The sequence below is a fragment of the Serinus canaria genome, chromosome 9 (genome assembly GCF_022539315.1).
Source record: "Serinus canaria isolate serCan28SL12 chromosome 9, serCan2020, whole genome shotgun sequence".
NCBI lineage: Eukaryota > Metazoa > Chordata > Aves > Passeriformes > Fringillidae > Serinus > Serinus canaria.
The window spans coordinates 17261008-17278942 of NC_066323.1; the positions used below are offsets into that span (position 1 = coordinate 17261008).

General features: G+C 43.3%; 1 protein-coding gene across 2 annotated transcripts in view; it reads left to right on the plus strand.

Annotated features, from left to right (window-relative positions):
* Positions 1-17935, plus strand: part of EPHA4 (EPH receptor A4) — a 104809-nt gene that overhangs the window by 53570 nt on the left and 33304 nt on the right. For both annotated transcript variants that reach the window (XR_007778268.1, XM_050978112.1), the window contains exon 5: positions 2749-3087. Coding sequence is in view for 1 of the 2 variants with exons in the window: in XM_050978112.1 (XP_050834069.1) it covers positions 2749-3087 (339 nt within the window). In the remaining variant the exon portion in view is untranslated. The remainder of the gene's footprint in view (positions 1-2748; positions 3088-17935) is intronic.

Consider the following 17935-nt stretch of genomic DNA (forward strand, 5'->3'; position numbering starts at 1 on the left):
TCAGCAGTTCTGTGCTGCTGCTTGAGTTCACGATTTCAGGAGTGTCTTCCACCTCATTGCACTCAGAGTTTATTTTTGAAGAGGAAGCTTGTGTATTTGCAGGCTAAGCAGAGACCACTTTCTCCTACCCAGGGGAGCTGGCAAAGCCAGCTTTTGGGGAAAGGAGAGCTGCTTAAGGGACAGGCATTGGGCTGGGACTTGGGGCAGCTTTGACCGCTGCCCAGATGTGCAAAGCGTGTCTTGTGTGCCCTTGTCTCACCACATCTCTCTCTGCCTCCATTTCCACATGATGAATAGAGATTAAAACCAGTTTCTTTCCTTTTTCTTTCTCGCCTGGTTTTTGGATCAGGAAACGTCTCTTACTGCGTTCAGTAACTGATCTTTGAGTAAAAGGGTTTGGTCCTTAGGAGTCCAGAATGCTGCCAGTGCATAAATAAAAGCCATGAATGGCAGCCTAGTGGAGCAGCAGGCAGGAGGGCTCCCTGGCTCAGGGGCTGGACTCAGCTCTCTCTTCTTGCAGTAATTCTACCTGTCAACCCCGATTAACTCAGAGACTGTTCCAAAGCTTTGGCAAGAAGGGAGGATTTCCCACCTTTCAAAATAAATATATTTATTTTATATTTTTGAAGTAAACACAGACAAAAAATCTCTGTTTAGCTACTCCTGCAACAGAGACCTTTCATTTGGGTACCAGAGACCCATTTGAGCTCTTTATAATTTAAGACTCTTTTCTTAACCTAGCTACCTCTGTCAAAATATAAGTCCTGTCTCCTGTTGAGCATGTCTTACATCAAGTGGCTTCAAGCACAGGCCTGAGGAGGTGATGCAGCCCTCAAAACCTTGTCCTATGCAGCCTGTTCAGGCCTCAGGCTTCCTTTGACATGAACCTGATAAACTGAGGAGGGAGCCACAATTAATTTTCCCCATAGTCCTCCCTTAACAGCTTAACCTTTTTGCTCTTACACTTGATGACTCACTTTGTAATTTCAGTAGAATTTCACATTTTCAATGTATTTGGTTCCTGTCTAACCACGATGACTGTTTTTGTACCTTTGGCATATGAGAGATTATGACTTATTTATTTATACACTTAATGGAACTTTTGGTGCTGGCTGATTCTTTTTTGGCAGGTTCATAGCTTCATAATGTTTGACAAATTTGCCATAACTTTCTCCTTTCGTTTCTTTTCTGCAAGGAGATCTAGTTGAACTTCTTTTGTGTTGCACCCATCAAAAGTATTTTGATGAAATCTAGGAAGCTTTCATGAGCTTTCCTGTGTCTTGAATTTGTGACTTTGCAAAATTATTAGCAGTATTTTTCTGCTAATAATATTTGCATGTAAAGCTCTGACTATCAGTTGTTAGTAAGCAGAGCTATTTTTACTGTGTTCTGGTTTGGATTGATACCTTTTGCAATCTTCGTTCTCATTCTGTCTCATTTCTGTTTGCTGCAGTGCTTACCTGCAGCCCTGTCCCAAAGCCCTGTGTGTGTCAGAGTCCCTGTGTGCTCTGCCCCAGAGCAGCCTGCCCGGCAATGGTCAGGGAAGCCTTTTGGGATGGGTGAAATACCCATCTCTTTCATGGCTTCACTCTGAATCATCCGCCTGAAATTTAAGGCTACAAAAAGTGTGTCTCAACTGTATTGAAATTAGATTAAGAGTTGCAGGATTAGCTCTTCTGCATTTCCAATTTGCCTGTGGGTTTGAGGCCTGTGGGGATTTAGGCACATCAATAGGATTTGTGCCCGTGCGTTGGTCGGCGCGGGGCAGGGCAGGGCTGGCCTTGGCACCTCTGGAGAGGTGCTGCAGGTGCAGGAGGGGCTCTGCCTCTGGGCTCTGCCAGCCTGCCTTGGGCTCTGCTCTGATCCCACAGTCCCTGTGTTGGAACCTGCTGGGAGCTCTCTGGCAGCGTGTTTATGAAGTCTCCCATCCCTGTGGTGGAAAATTTGTGTCTCAAATCCAGCCTTATTGCCAAGCTTTCTGTCTGGTCTCTTGTTTCTGACCAGGTTTCTTTTATCAGCCCTTCCTTCAGATGCTGGCCATATATTCCTCTTCAGTTCTTTCACTTTCTCCAGCACTCCCCTGTTGTAAACTTTGTTTTCCATCCTTCAAAGCCTTAGTTCTGTGTCTGGCTTCCTACTCAAATCTCCATCCTGCATGCTGAAGTGTCATGTTCAGGTCCCTGCTTGATGGGTTTCGGTGTTCACTGAATGTGATTTGACATCAACTTGTCTGGAAAATATTGCACTTATATTTTTCAGAAAAAGATACCAGGAGATATTTCTATAATAATTTCAATGAGAGTCTGCCTTTAGGTAATGGGGGGAACTTCGAAAATCTCAAGTGAAGCAGAAGTTTGTGCATTTGATGCTTTGCTTAGGAGATCATGGAAAAAAATGAGTGTAAGATATGTAAATTTAACATTTTTCATAACAAGTATAAACAGTGAAAGGGAAAAAGTCCCACTCCTGTTTAATTGCAATACTGAGCTTTCAGGCTCGTTTAGAGCTGGAAAATACTGTTAGTTCATCAGATAAAGAGATCAGAGTTTGACTTACCAGCTAATTTTTCTGCCTTCATTATGAACACAGAGAAGTAAAATTCTGCTTGGTCTCTGCTGTCCTTAACTTGAATGGGAGTTGCACAGCATCTGGGATGTGCAACTCTGATGTCACTATGTAGGCTTTGGTTTTTTGTTTTTGTTTTTTTTTTCTCCCTTAATTAAAAATATGTGTACTTTGTCTTTTTAGGCCCTCCATCTGCTCCCCAGCACCTGATTTCCAATGTCAACGAGACCTCAGTGAACCTGGAGTGGAGTCCCCCCCAGAACAAGGGTGGCCGGGAGGACATCTCCTACAACGTGGTGTGCAAGCGGTGCGGGGCGGGCGAGCCCAGCCGCTGCCGCTCCTGTGGCAGTGGGGTGCACTTCAGCCCCCAGCAGAATGGCCTGAAAACCACCAAAGTCTCCATCACCGACCTCCTGGCACACACCAACTACACCTTTGAAGTGTGGGCAGTGAATGGGGTGTCCAAGCAAAACCCCAGCCAGGACCAGGCTGTGTCGGTCACTGTGACCACTAACCAAGCAGGTAGGAACGTAAACAGCAACTCCCTTCCTCTCTGCTGCCTGTTTTTTAGGAAAGCTGTGATTTCCATTACATTTAGCATTAGCAAATGAATGCCAGGAGGAGCTTTAAGATGTGTAACTGGGTCAAACCCTTATTTTCTGGTGATTTATATGGATACTTTAAATGCTTCGGAGGCAGGGAGAGAGAAGGGTTTGGGTGCTGTGTCTGTGCTGCAGCACACGGGCAGGACGCTGGGAGGCATTCTGCAGAAGCACAACAGCACAGCTATGCTGTTCCCCCCCTGGCCCACCAGCAGCTCTGCTCCTTGCAGGGGACACCCTGCACAGGGACACAAGGATGTCCTTGGAGTCTTGCAGAGGGCAAAATGCGTGCCTGGGTAGCAGAGGGTTGTTCTCCTGCCCCCCTTGAAAAAGGGCTGTGTAAGATTCAAAGAGCGGAACGAGTGGGCGCCCGCTCGCCTGCCTGCTCGCTCTCCTCTCCTGGAAAGTCAATTAGATTCTGTCCCCTTGTTAAATAAATACCTCCTTAACCTGCTGCTGACAATGTTTCGATTGATCAGAGCTGGCATTGCTGTAGAAATCCTATATGAGCTTTCAACTTCATGCTGACTGATTTTTGCGTTTCATTCATCTGGGAGAGCGAAATACTATTTCTGTGTATACGAGATTATTTCAGATACCCTGGGCAGCTCTGCTTTTTTAGTACCCCATGCTTGACCTACTAAGGGCAAAGGCTGCAGCAGCAGATTGCCATTTTGTTTTGATGCTAATTTCTTTGATCTTTTCCTTTAATTCCATGAAAACATTTCTTAGTTTTCAGCCAGCTAGGGTTTAACGCACAGGGTTCCAGTTGAATTTTTAAATTAATGCACAAAATTATATACATTTGAATATGACACTCTTCTAAATGTAAATGAGATCTCCAGACTGTCAGACTGGCTACAAGACCGTCAAACCTGTTATCTGATGGCTCAGGGTGCTGATTGCCTTCAGGTCCCACAGATGTTGCAGGCATTCAGCATCTCGGAGCGTAGCTCACAGGGTATCATTTATTACTGGGCTTACGGTGTATGAGACATTATTAATATTGCATATTTGGATAGGACCAGACCATGTAAATATTTTGAATTCTGTTTCCTAGTTGGTGTGTGTGAAAAATAGGTAGGCATAGTCTAAATCTGCAGCTTTTAGCTGTAGTCCAGGACATGTCAGTATTACCAGTGAGAGATACGTTCAATTTTGCAGTGACAGTTACAAGCGAAATTGTCAAGTCCACGCTGAAGCGCCTTTAAAAATCTGGTCCAGTGTTTTTTGTTCTTCATATACAGTTGACAGCATCCCTTTTAAATTATGATTCAAAAATTCAAACCACCACTTTGCCTAGTGAAAAGAAGACTAATAGAGAGCAGGGGCTATTAGGGAGTCTTGGGAGAAAGCCGTGGGAGAGTGCTGTCATACGCTATACGAAAAGAGAAGGTTGAGAACAGCAGCAGGGACAGTGTTTTTGTGCTGTGAATGCCTAGCAAAGAGAGTATTTCTGACTGATTTTGGCATGTGTAAGGATTAGTGGATGCATATATGCATGAATAAGTGAGCGGGATCCATCTACCGTGTGAAAATTCTACCATCTTATGCTTTTATATGCAAACCAAAATCTGATTGAATATGCAAATAAGAATTGATTTTGTTTATTATCCATGAGTAGTATTCTTCCCATCAGGAAATTTGTGTTTTTGCCAACATTTCCAATTTCGAAACATGCCCAGTTTATCAAATGCGTCAGAGGGACGGAGAAAATTGTACTGGTATAAATGAAAATTAACTCTGAGGTGCACTGTTCTCCCCTTCTTCACACAACTTTGTGGTTTCTGCTGCATAGAAGATCTAAATAGAAATGTGTGGCCTAAACCTACAGATCCCAGCTGAGATAAATAGCCTTACATATGCAAATTGTCCCATTGATTTTGGTGAAACTGCTTGCTTGAGTAAAGGTTTGTAAAGTTAGACCCTTGGGTTTTACAAGTACTCATCTGTTTAATCATTGTAAATGTGTGTCTGGGGTGCATTAAAATCCTTGTGCCACTAATTTTCTTTCACTATATTTCATTATAAAGAAATCATGACATGATGGTGCACTGCTTGGTTTTCATCTTGCACCTTTCTTACACTAATGTAAAGCTGCCTTGGTTTCTTTAAGGCAATTCTAAATTCAGATTAGAGCCAAGCTCCTCCCTTAATAGCGCTTCTTCCCTGTTTTACTAATAAAGATGAAGCCACCAACACTGAAAATTTGTAAATTACTTCATTGGTTGTGTTCTCTATGCCTGTGCTTGATAGGAAAAAGAAAATGTTGTCAATATGGGCAGGTTTTGATAATTCTTTATATATGAGCAGTGCTTTTGGGTTATCTTCTGGAGAATTTGCTAGAACTCTTTGCAAGAGATGCAACTCTGAGTTAAATTCAGTAAAAATGATGAGTATGCAAGGGATCAGGCAATTCTTCCTCATAACAACTTCACCTTCCAAATATGCAACTGTATAATGTGAATAAGGTAGGCAGGAATTTTCCAAGCAGTTTTTGATGTGAGGATCAGGAATCTGGGTGTCTGTGTGTTTGTTGGCTGTGGTGCCAGCCCCTTGGAAAGTGTGCATTTGGAGACAGAAAGCAGAAAGCAATGAGAAATCACTTGAGGTGTATTCAGCACAAAATTGATGGAATGCATTGCAGTGACATAAAAGGTGCAGTTGAAAAGCACAGGTGGATTTTTGTTTGCTTTTGTCGTTTTACTCCTGAGATAATGAAATGAGGCAGTTTGCTTTCCACTCTTCATTTAGAAACTCTTTTCAGTTCCCAATATATAGAAAAGTGTTTAAATGAGAATAGGATTTGCCATTCACAGTAGGATCAAAAATAGTTTGAAAAAGTATTTTTCTGCTTCTTTGGAAAAGTATTGGTTATTATAGCTTGCTTACTTTTCCAAAAAAAAAAAAAAAGCTAAATTTCAGTCTTTGAAGCAAGTAAAAATTTATATCTCCCAGTTAAATACTTCAGTGTTGTGACATTTTAAGAATTTTGAATTAATTCAGCTCATTGTTCTGCATGTTTATTATATATATATATATATATATATATATATATATATATATATATATATATATATATATATATATATATTTGGTTTTTTTTTTATTTGGGAACCATTGCTCTTTTCCCCTATGAGATTAAAAAATAGAAAAAGCAAGGATGGAAGACTGAGTGGCTGAAACTTGAAGCCAGTGTCCTTAGCACACTGAGTACTGCAAGTGCTGATACTGGGGGTCTCACCACTGGCAGTGGTGTCTTTTGGGCTTTCAGTTTTCAAGGAAATGGAATCAGCACTTTGCCCATCTTTAAAAATTTGTGAAATTATTTGTGGAAGAGATGCAGGCCAGCAATTCTGATGTGATGCTGCTAGGAGAAGCTAATTTCAAGGAGGAACTCTATCAGGCTCTTGACTGGGTAGCTCAGAAATCTCTGGGCTACTTGGTTGGTTCTTTGGGGTTTTTTTCTGCTAAGGTTAATGCTGTGAAACTGTTCAAAATTAAAAGAAAAGCTCTCAATAAAGAGATCTTGTTCACAGCATGCAGGAAGGTTGTGTGTTTTCTTCTGAAGCTGTGCTGAACAGTTTATATTTTTATTAAGGATTAAAGAGCTGAGCTGTTTGTGTCTCCAGCCTGAGAGGCAGGTTCCCTGCTCAGTCCCCCTGTGGGGGCAGTGCCACAGGGACAAGGTTTTTGCATGGATGCTGGAGGCAGGGGAGTGGTGTGGGGGGCAGAGCCTACAGGCTTAAATGAGATTTAAAATCCAAACTTCTTTTCCTGCTTGCTTGGCTCCCTTTGTTTTGTTTGCATTTTATGAGGGATGGGTGTCCCGCTCGCCCCTTTGCTTGTTGGAGTTGAAGCAGTTGGTATTTCTGAATAAACAAACTGCCTGGTGATTTGTTACCTTGTTAGGTTACCTTGGGCTCTGTGTTTCCTTAAGTGGATCAGCAGGGCTGGATGGATGCAGGATGTGCCAATTAGGATGAAAATACAGTGTACATAAATAAAGTCACTTCTTCTCCCGTTGCATCACCCTGGATGTTTTCAAGCTGCCTGTGCTCAGGATCAAGAAATGATCTTTCTGGAGAATGTCTCAGGCTCTCTGTCCCAGTTCTTGCTGCTCCTGTTGTCAGTGCTCTGCCCAGCCCTGTGTGTGTGCAGGGCCCCTCTCCTGGCCTGTGCAGCCGTGTGTTCAGTGTCCCAGAGCTGCCCCAGCCGTGTGTTCAGTGTCCCAGAGCTGCCCCAGCCGTGTGTTCAGTGTCCCAGAGCTGCCCCAGCCGTGTGTTCAGTGTCCCAGAGCTGCCCCAGCCGTGTGTTCAGTGTCCCAGAGCTGCCCCAGCCGTGTGTTCAGTGTCCCAGAGCTGCCCCCTCCCTGGCAGAGCAGGGGGCTGGCAGTGCTGCAGTCCTTGCCCCTCTCCTGTGTGCTCCCCAAATCCTGCAGTGCTTCATTGCCCTTTCCAGGCAGGAGCTAAAATGGGTCACGGTGCCACCAGGATTTCAGCACCCCCGAGAAGATCCGTGGGAATTGAGTGTTCTTCTGGGACAGGCTGCAGTTGTGGTGAGCCCAAAATACTGACTTCCAGTGCAGGGAAGGGAAATGTCAGCTGCTACTCACTTTTATTTAGCATTTGGGTTTGTTTGTTGTTTATGTTCTTAATTCCTTTACTAAAAGGAACAAAACCCCCAAACCTGAAAGATCCCAATCCTTTGAGGATGACGGTATTTTAAATCAGAAATGGCAGGGGTAAGGAGGAAAGAATTGGGAGTTATGACTCATAAGTTCTACTGGACTTTTTGGTTGGGGAATATATATTCCCATTTTATATTTTGGTGGGTCTTCTTTGAAAGCTCACGTTTCCTTTCAAATGCTGATTAGCATTCCTCACGTGTTGTGCAGAGCAGCACAGAAAATGCATATAAGGTCTTACATTATGCCAGTGTGGTTTAGCCTGTGCTGAGCTGCATTTGCAGTCAGTAAAAATTCATGGACATACATTGCCCTTGGTCAGTGTGCACTCCTCGTGCCAAAAAAATAATAGTTGCTCAGGCAGATCAAAAGCAATGCATGCCAAGGCCAGGAAAGCTAAGGATTTTAGTATTTTGTTTTCAATGCGCTATTTTCCTGGATATTTATAACTTACCTATGAAGAATTGCTCTGTAGTGAAACATCAAAAGACATTGTTAAGTAGATTTCAGTCACAGAGCTTTCTTTAGGCGACTGCATGAACACCCTTAAACTACTACTGGAAAATAAAATTAACTGTTACTCTGAAGGTTGATCAATCCATCTGATTCTCTAAGCCTCCCTTATGTTCTTTGAGTATAATCCTGGTTTCAATACAAATAAAAGTAAATAATTTTTGTTTGCTGAGAGTGAACATAACATTTTTTGATTTTATGTGTGGTGATATTTATGTGTATATTAAGAATCTTATTGATAGGGAGGTGCTGAAGGAAGTTAATTTTGGTTTTAAAAATTGCAAGGTCTGTAGTCATACAGACTGCTAGTTTTATGCTCAGCTCTTGCAAAAAATGTTCTTTTTTTAATGCAGTCCTGGTGAAGAGCTGTTTATTGTTGTGTTGAAACATAATTTTTGAAGGGCTGCATAACCCCAAGGAAGACTTCATCTCCAAATAGCCGGCAAAGGAGCTCTGTGAATGTGAAGACAGAATTCATCATGCACTCCTGTCACAGTTTCACAGACCCTATGAAATAGTGTAAGCTGGCAAAATAAGTCATCTTCTGTGCTGGCATCCCCCTTCCCTGGTGCCTGGTGAGGCTGTGGGGATGCTCGTGCACTCCAGCCCGGCCCCTGCCGAGTTCCTGGGGGTGAGGTAGGGACAGGGCTGTGCAGTGGGGTTTTGTGGAGGGAAGGATTGAGGTGCTGGGCCAGGCTGTTCCTCAGGAGTCTCTGGACCTTTGGAGGGTGTTGAGGTGACATCCAGCTCGATGGCCCACCTGGGAGAGGTGCAGGAGGGTGAGTGAGTTCCTGTCAGTGCCCAGGCAGAGGAGTGAGTGGCGCTCCAGATGCTGGGCACAGCTGGTCTGCCTGTAGCCTTCACAGGCATCCAAGAGTCAGTTTAGTTTTTTATTTTTATTCTAAGTGCTTGCTACCAGCACAGTCCCACCCTTTCCAGTTACTTGTTCCCTGCAGCCAAAGGATACAAATAGCCTGTTCCAGGAGTCCTTTTTCAGGCACACAAACCCGTGAGGAAACTCATGCACGTATCTGGGTGTGTATAAACAGTCGCAGCACCCTGGCCACCCAGTTCCCAACAAATCTGATTTAAAATAATCTCTTGGCAAACCTCTGGATATGTGCCAGCTGTCCAGAGCATGGGAAGTGTGTGTGATACTACCAGCTGCATTCTTTTTTCTGTACAATGTCAGGGTAATGGGAAAAGGGAGCTGCAAAGGGGTGTTCTTACTTTGCTTTAAGGTGTTTTTACTAAGGATGATAGACCAGCAAATTATTCCCCAAATGGAGCTGGGTCAAGCCTGAATTTGGTAGGAAAGAAAATCAAAAGTAAGCATGGACTTGGAAAAGGGGTGATCCACGAGCGTGACACTCTGAGTGATTTCTTACAGCATCTTGCAGAATTCCAGGGTAATTATATGCAACTTTCCCATTTGAAATCTAAATCAGTGGGGTTTCTAAGGCTTCATGTTTTTCTGCTGGACATGAGCAGCGATCCCCCCTGCACATTGTTCAAGCAGGAGGGTTGGGACCAGGTGCTGTTGTTGGGTTTTATCTGCCCTGATCAGTGAGGTGACCTGCCAGGATGTGCAGGACAGCCTTTTCTTCACCTGCCTTTTCTTCCCCTGCTTTGGCTTTCAGAGGGTCTTGTGTTTTGGCTTTGGGCATCTGAACATTTACATTGAATGAGTTACTGTGAAGACTTCTGCAGCAAACCCAGTGTGTATTTTGGGAAACCACAGATCTTTCAAATATTATTGCAGTGGGAGACCCAGAAAGAAAAGTGATCCTAGCAGTAGAAATTTGGGAATTGTGTGGAACTGAACAGTGGGGGGAGATACTTTTCAATGGGCAAATTCCAGCATTGAGCATGAGATTTCTCAGAGACTTGAAGATGTCATGTGTTGACTGCTTCAGGTTTCTTCTGCTGCACGTTTAATTACGTGTGTAAGTTTAAGTGTCTGAGTAAGGAGCTTCTCCAAGCTGGCAGATGCAAGTGGGAGTTTCTTCTTAACAACTCCGTGTTCTTGCAGAGGCTTTAACTGATGGTCTGTAATAAATGTGTAGTTATAGGCATACGTGCTCCCTTCTTAAAAACAAAACTGGGAAAACTATTGTTGAGAAGGACTAACTTATTATTTTAAGGTAACTGCAGCATTCCACAAGGAAATAATAATTAAAATAACAACTGCCTGCTTTCTGCCAAAGCTGTCTGCACCACCCATTTCCATGAATTTGTATTCAAGGTGGGGGATGCAAGTCTTGGTCAGAAGGAAAAAAAAATGTGCTTTCTAAAGATCCTTAGTAAATAACCAGCTTCAGGGTTCAGTGAACAGCTTAGACAAGCTGCATGTCAGATAGAGCCAAGATGTAATTGCAGCATTTAAATAAAATTTTAGTCACATTTTTTAAAAGATCTCGTGGTTTGCTATAGAAAATGGAAGTTAGTTACACACCCTCCTAGGGAAAGAGATGCTTAATTTCAGCATTGGATAGTGTTGGTCATATTTAAGTCACATATATTTACTTCAAAGAGGAATAAAATTTTGGTCTCAGTGATGTTGGTACAGATGAATAGCTACCAAACTGACAGAGATGGAGATGTGGTCCTGCAGCTTTTATTTGCCCTGGTCTATTTAACTGTGTGCTCACTTTCCCTGGCAGCAAACTGACATTTCCCATTCACGGAGCTTGATGATCGGTGTGAGCACTTCCCTTAAACAACTGGCACAGAAATATTTTCATGTGGAAGGAGAATTTTCCCAAAAATGTTTGTGGCTACTAAATGTTTGGATGGGCTTCTAAATTCCCTAGCTGTTTTTGCAGCTGACTAAATAAATTGGAAAGCAGCCAGAGAGACAGCAGAGTCCAGTCAGTAGTTCAGCAACAATAAAAGGCTTCGGAGAACTTTATCAAAGCTTCCATTAACCCCCTGCTGATGTCCTCAAACAGGATTTTTTTGAGAGAGTAGAAACACAAAAGCTAGGCTGCACAACTGCCCCTGTGTGTCCATTCACAGTTTTTAAATCCACACAGTTACTAATTAAAATGCCATGCAGAGTAGCGCAAATAAACATCGCTAGTCCCCGAAGCCCAAAAGTTTTTGCATTGGCTCATGGTTTGGAGGGCAGGATGCTGAACTGACCCCAAAGGGTGGGTGAAGAAGCAGCCCATTCTGGTTCAGATATTCTGTCCTTGTGAAATGTGTGTCAAGTCCATCCATATGCATGAAATCCCACTCCCAGAATGCCATCCCAAGGCAGCCCGTTATATTTTATTTATGTGTTGCATAGCGCTGTGCTAAACCGTGAGGGCTAAATAGAGCTGTGGCATGCCTGCTGGCTCCCTATAATCGTGTTTGCCAGCTTCTGGTGGACATCAAAATGCTGAGCACACGAGTGAATACTGCTTCTTTCATTGAGAAATGTCACTTCAGATTTAGCCCCACGTGTGAACTGGTGTGCCGGCAGCGCTTTATTATCGTGGCAGGGCTCCAGTGGGCTTCCCCTCCCAAACAAAGTGGGAGCCTCTCTCTGCATCCACTTGAAGGATTTCATGGCATCTCCTTAGATTAAGGTAATCTGTCTTCATTACTAAATTCAAAAACCAGAGCCCCAGAACTTGAAGTGCACTTTGAGAATGGATTCAGGGTCCCTGAAAATTGTGGTTTGGAAACTGGTGATAATAAAAGTTGACCGTGGTTTTGTATTTACTTTTTTAAATGCAGTCAAAAGAGGTGTAGGAAGCTCAAGTGTTTGTATTTTATTCCTGTGGTAATTTGTATTTCAAACCATCCCTTATAGAAAAATCCTACTGTTAATTTACAAGGAAATGATAGTTTTTGTCTCAGCCTTCTGAACTGTTCCTGCAGAGTTTATTAGGACTTTTATCCCTGCTATTGAATTCTATCACCTAGTCTTAAAAAGACAATTGACTGATGCTGATTTTTTTTATTAAATTCTTCTAGTGCTCCATAAAATAGCTTTGGTTTTGTCTGTATAAAAATCCATGGAAAGTATCAATGGATTATTACAGTCAAAAAAACCCTTAAACTGTAATGTGCTTTGGATATAAATGTCTTCCAATTCCACAGATTACCAAAGGCTAAAAGGAAAGCACTGACATTTTTAATTAGCTTTTTATTATTTTTAATTTTCTATGTTGCCTTTAAGTGGTCTGATTGAGAGATAATAGAACAAGACAGTTTTGACTGATCTAAACAGGAAAGTATAGCAGGCTGGAAGAGGTGTCTGGTATATGAATTGAGTTTTGTGTGCTGTCCCATTTATTTTAGCAAACAAATCAAGGCATGATCTGGAGACAACCTGCTACAAGGGCTCCCTGGGAAGATTGCGCTTGTCTCGGTAACAGACTGCGTTCTTTAAATCTGTCCTCTGAATCAGCCCCAATTTATCTTCCCAGCATAAAAGGGAATGCAGACGGAGTAGCCACAGCCTCCCTTATAGTTTATCAGGATATTGTGCATGCACATAAATAAGGCAGGAAGTGACTGGAATATCTAAGTGGCTGAGTGTTAGATCCCGTGTTTCTCAAGCTTGATGGGCACTCAGGAATGGAGCAGCCGAGGGCAGTCCTGGAGGAGCTGCAGATGTTTGGGGGCTCTCCAGGCAGGGGGTGCAGGCCCAGTGGTGCCTTTGCAAGAGGTCAGTCAGTGTCATCCTGTCTGCTGGAATATGGGACTCGAAATGAGGGTCCAAACTCAGCAGACAGACCAGTCCGTTTGACTGCTGCACGAGTTATTGTTTTCATGGGCTTTCATTTGCCCAGACTGTAGCTCAGTACTCTTCCAGGACATAAATCTGGCTGGTCTTTGTACAGGTCAGCATCCTCATAACCTCACAAGGTTAATTAAAAAAAAAAAAAAAAAATTTATTTTTAGTATTGAAATTTTTCAGACTTTGTAATGGCACTTGCATTGCACAGGAAACCAGTTATTCTTTGGAGTGTTTTACACTGAGGCAATCACCTTTAATATTTAATTGCTGATTCCACTTGGGCTTTTTCCAATTGACACAATTTTAAAACAAATAATGCACTGGTTTTCAGTATGCAGCATAAAACCAAAATAATGAAACCCCTTTATAAGTTTAATTATGTGCCACCTATGATGTAATTGGCTACTGACATCATGAACTAAGATTTTAATTTTAAGGTTTATGTGTTTCAGGAAGCTTAGGACTCTTCCCCAGTTTTTTAATGAATGGCAAACATAGGTAATTTTGCTTTTTGTAGCAACACTGTGTGCAGAGTTTTTTCTCTCTCATCGGGTCTATTAATGATTTTTAATTTCCTGAACAAATCTGCTCGCTATGGGTGAAGGAAAGGGGCTTTAATTCAGTTCAGTGAAAGGACCTGGTGGGAAAGCTCCAAGTGTGAGTTAAGTGTGCTGTAGTCTGATTCTCTGTGGTACTTTCCAACAGCACAGAGTATCTTTGTTCCCTGGAGAAGAGACACTTTGATGGGGGAGTATGGCAGTGTTTAGCAGCATCCTGCAAGAATGAGGATCTCCAAGTGCTGTCAGAGCAGTGTTCTTCACAAAGTGCTACTGACCTGAGCCCAGAAAACCCAAACCTTGATTCAATCACAAGCATTTCTCATCAGCACTGAGATGGTATCGTGTCAAATCCACCTTTGTGGATTTGTACAGAAGGTACTTCGCTGGAGTTCCAGCTGAATGCTCTGAATATCAGCTATAATTAAAATGTATGGTTCGTTCAGCTGAAATGTAAATACATAAATGCAAACCTTCTGCACCAGCCTCTTCTGTGTGAAGGAGCTGAAACTAAATATGGCTGAAGTTCCTTACCTTGGGTGGCTTGAAACAATTTATACTCACAAGTGTTAAGGTGAGAATTGTGGTTTTTTATTGTAGAGTGAGTCCTGGGTTTGGATTGTGTTGGGTGCTGCAGGCTCAGGAGGGCATGGCTCAGACCCAGCCTGCAGGGGCTGTTGGAGCTGTGGATCACAGTGGGAGTAAAATGTTTATCATTTTATTGCTTTTTCTTCCCTCAAGAATCTTGCCATCCCTGACTTTAGATGATTGATCTGAGAAACCCAAATGGCAAAATCTAAGTCTCTGCTATTACTGCAGCACTTCAGAAGCCAGGCTGAGGCAATGTGGCCAAATCTATTTATTAAAATAGCGAATGCTGCTTTAGCAGAATGAGTCATGCCATTTATTTATTTATTATTTTGTTTAGAAGATACTTCAGTATTTCCAAGGCATCTAAGTGGCAAATAGGGCAGAGGCTTCTGTTTTTCTGGTTTTTAAAAAGGCTTTTAAGCAGCACTTTTTACAAAATCTAATATTCTTAATGCTGAAGGTAAGTGACAAAGGAGGTTATTTAGCACATGTATATACATCATCTAGACATGCTTGTTTCAAGTAAATAAGAAGTAACTGTGTGAGAACCAGGGAGAGCAGCATTAGGAGATGTGTTGCCTTGGGTGCCAAATCACACATTTGCCCTACAATAGATTAAGCTTTATGACATAACTGTTGGGGTAACCACATGCTCAGGTGACTTGATGGTAAGTGTAAGAAAGGACCAGGGAGCAGAAATGAGGCTTTCTGTTCACAGATACAGACATGGGGCATCAGGTGAGAGCTGTGCTATGCCCTGTGAGACAAAGGGTTCCCCCTTTGGGCTATTGCAACAGCAGGGTCAGTATTTTTATGTTGTTCTATGGGTTATTGAAACACTGTTGTGAGAGGCTTGAAAGCTGTGCACATCAAGTGGTTTGCAGGGCACAGATACAGTCAGTTATTTCATTGGTTCTGTGCCGTTTGGGAACAGCTCTTCCCCTCTTGTGTGTTGACTCATGATGTGTGTGCAAACGGTGTCTTAACTGTGGGCAGGAGGATGGCACAATGAAGGAGGAGTAGCTGGATGGTTGCTTGACTTGAGGAAGGGCTTAGAGAATGGGATGGGGGTCTCATTTGAGGGTAACTGGTGTTTCTTTAAGGGTAGCTTTGATTTCCTGGTGGAAGGGGCTGAGGGGGAGTGGAGTTTGTTTAGAAAAGGCAGCTCAGCAGATCCTCCTCCTGTGCAGCAGTGCAAGGGTGAAAGACAGGCTATTTCTGGGCAGGAATTAACTCTGGTGGCTACTTCTGGCTTCCTGGGAGGAACAGCAGGGCATGTGGGTCAGGCAGAGCTGCCCTGAGGGAAAGATGCTAAGTGGAGCTTTTTGCTCCAGACGACTTATTTTGAACTGTTGGGGAACGCTCCATTTCCAGCATTATTATCTGCTTTAATAGCTAGGGGTTATGGTCTCCAATTCCTCCTTTCAGCTCCCCCAGAGCCTCTGCCCTCAGGGCTGCTGTACATTGTGTCACACCATCAGGGGTTTCTGGTGGTCTGTGCTTGCTTGGACCAGCATCTGAGAAGCAGGAGGATGATTACAGCCCGTCCTTGCCACAAGTGTCCCACCCAAGCTCAGGTCCTGGGGTCCCACCTCTAAGTGTGACAGCTCTGGCCCACAGCAGACTCTCTTTGTCTGGACTGCCTGGCCCATTTTTTCTGCTTCTCTCAAGCCAATATAATGCAGTGGAGCATCAGTGTTGGCTTCTTTAGGCTACAAAATTTATTGCTGTTTATACTGGGTCAGATTCCAAGCTCAACCAGAGGGAAGAGTAAGTGCAGCGTGACGTGCTTTGTGACCAGCGGCTCCAAACCTGCTCGGGTCAGACAGCTGCTGACTAATTATCCATCTTAACAAATTACTTAGAGCTCTAGAGTTTCTAGAGCAACTCACAGCTCAATGTTCACCCTTCCATGTTAATCATTCTAGCATTTAGAAATATTTTGGTGCTGGGGTTTTTAAGTGGTTGTGATGTTCAGATAGATTTTTATAAATTGCCTCCCAACTGAAGGGCTTGTTTTCCTGTTTGTTTTAAACTGGCATTGGTACATACAGGAAATACACGGTATTCTGCCATGTTTCTGTTGGCAACTATTAAGTTATCCTTGTCAGAACATGCCAACAAGATTTCTTAGCAAGCTAGCAGAAAGAAAACAAGCAGTTTTCAGATGAAACAGACCCCATGCTTGAGTTGTAATACAAATCTCTTGCTAAATGCTATGTAGATTCTATAATCTTTTGGTTTAAGGCAATCTTTGAGATTGTAGGTTGCAGATTCAGATCTTTGGAGTAATTCCAGACCTGCATTGCATAAGCTGACATCATTATTTGGCCTTCAAAATTGGAGGAGCCAGTACCTGAAAATAATGTAATGCTGTCCAGAGCTGGCCCTCTTTGATCCCCAGAACAAGCCATCTCCTGGGCTTGCAGAAATCTTCTTCATCCTCCCCTCATTTCTGATGTAAACCACAGGGAACTCTGGTCACATCTCAATTCCTATAATAGTTTTCATCTGAATTAGAGGAGTTCTGGTATGTTGAAGTAGTCTGTGCTGGAAGTGAACTGGATGTGCAGCCCAGAAACTGGATGTGTAGCCCAGAAAATACACAGGCTCTTTGTGGGTCCTCAGCAGCCACTGCTAGTCGCCAAGAAATGAAGCTGGACTCAGGTAGTAAAAGTACAGCACTAATAATCCTCAACTACTACTATTTGTTGCTGCTGAGAGCCTGGGTTTTCCTTCAAGCTTTTGATTTGATGCAAGTCAGAGCCAGCTTTTGTGGTTTGGCAAGATTTGCAGCACAGGTTCTTTTGGGAGAGGCAAGAAATGAAAACTTTAAAACAGAGGAAATGTTTAAAACATAATAATGCTGTGTTAACAGTCTTTAAAATCTCATTTTCTAGCCCCTTTCTTTATGAACACGTCATTACAAACAACTGATGGGAGCTGGTCCCTAGGTTTGAGAGCCTGTCACTTGTTTTCCTCAGAGGTCCCTGACTGGGTTGCAGAGCCTGGAAAGCATGGGAAGATCCCTTGTGCCTGTTATTTTGGGATGAAGCTGTCCTGTGAGAATATCCCGTGGCCAAGCTGGTGCTTTCCCTCAGCAGTGTAATTTCCAGCAAGAAGGAGGGAAAGTTCAGCTCAGCAGCATTAGGGCTGGTTGAAGGGATTGGGAGAAGGAGGCCAAGCTCAGCTGTCACACCGCTTCTCCCTGCGCCGGCCGGGATTTCGGTGTGTGGGTGGATAACCTCGGGCACTTTACTCCACAGGAGGAGATTTAACGTCTCTGCTTTAAACACTAAAAGCGTGAAAATGCTGCCCTGAATCTTGGCTGTCTCACTCTCCAGGCTGGGAGGTGTTCCTCGCCAGTCGTCATTCCTGGGGGAAGGAGAGGCAGACGGTGGGAAGACAGAGGACTCGGGAATGTCTTGGGAAGCTTCCAGTGGCTTGGTTGAGCAATCAGGCCTCTAGATCCTTGTCCAAGTCCTAACCTGGCCCAATCATCACTAGTACAAATGTTTGCTCCACTTCTACAGAGGGAATAATGAAGAAAGCCCCAAATATGCATGTGGTTAGTTTTTAAAGCGCAAAGGCAGCCCACAGACTCTGGCAGGTCCCTGGGAGAAGGCGTAGCTGTCATGCTGACAGTGAGGAATGGGAATGCCAGACTCCAGCTTGGCTCTTCAGA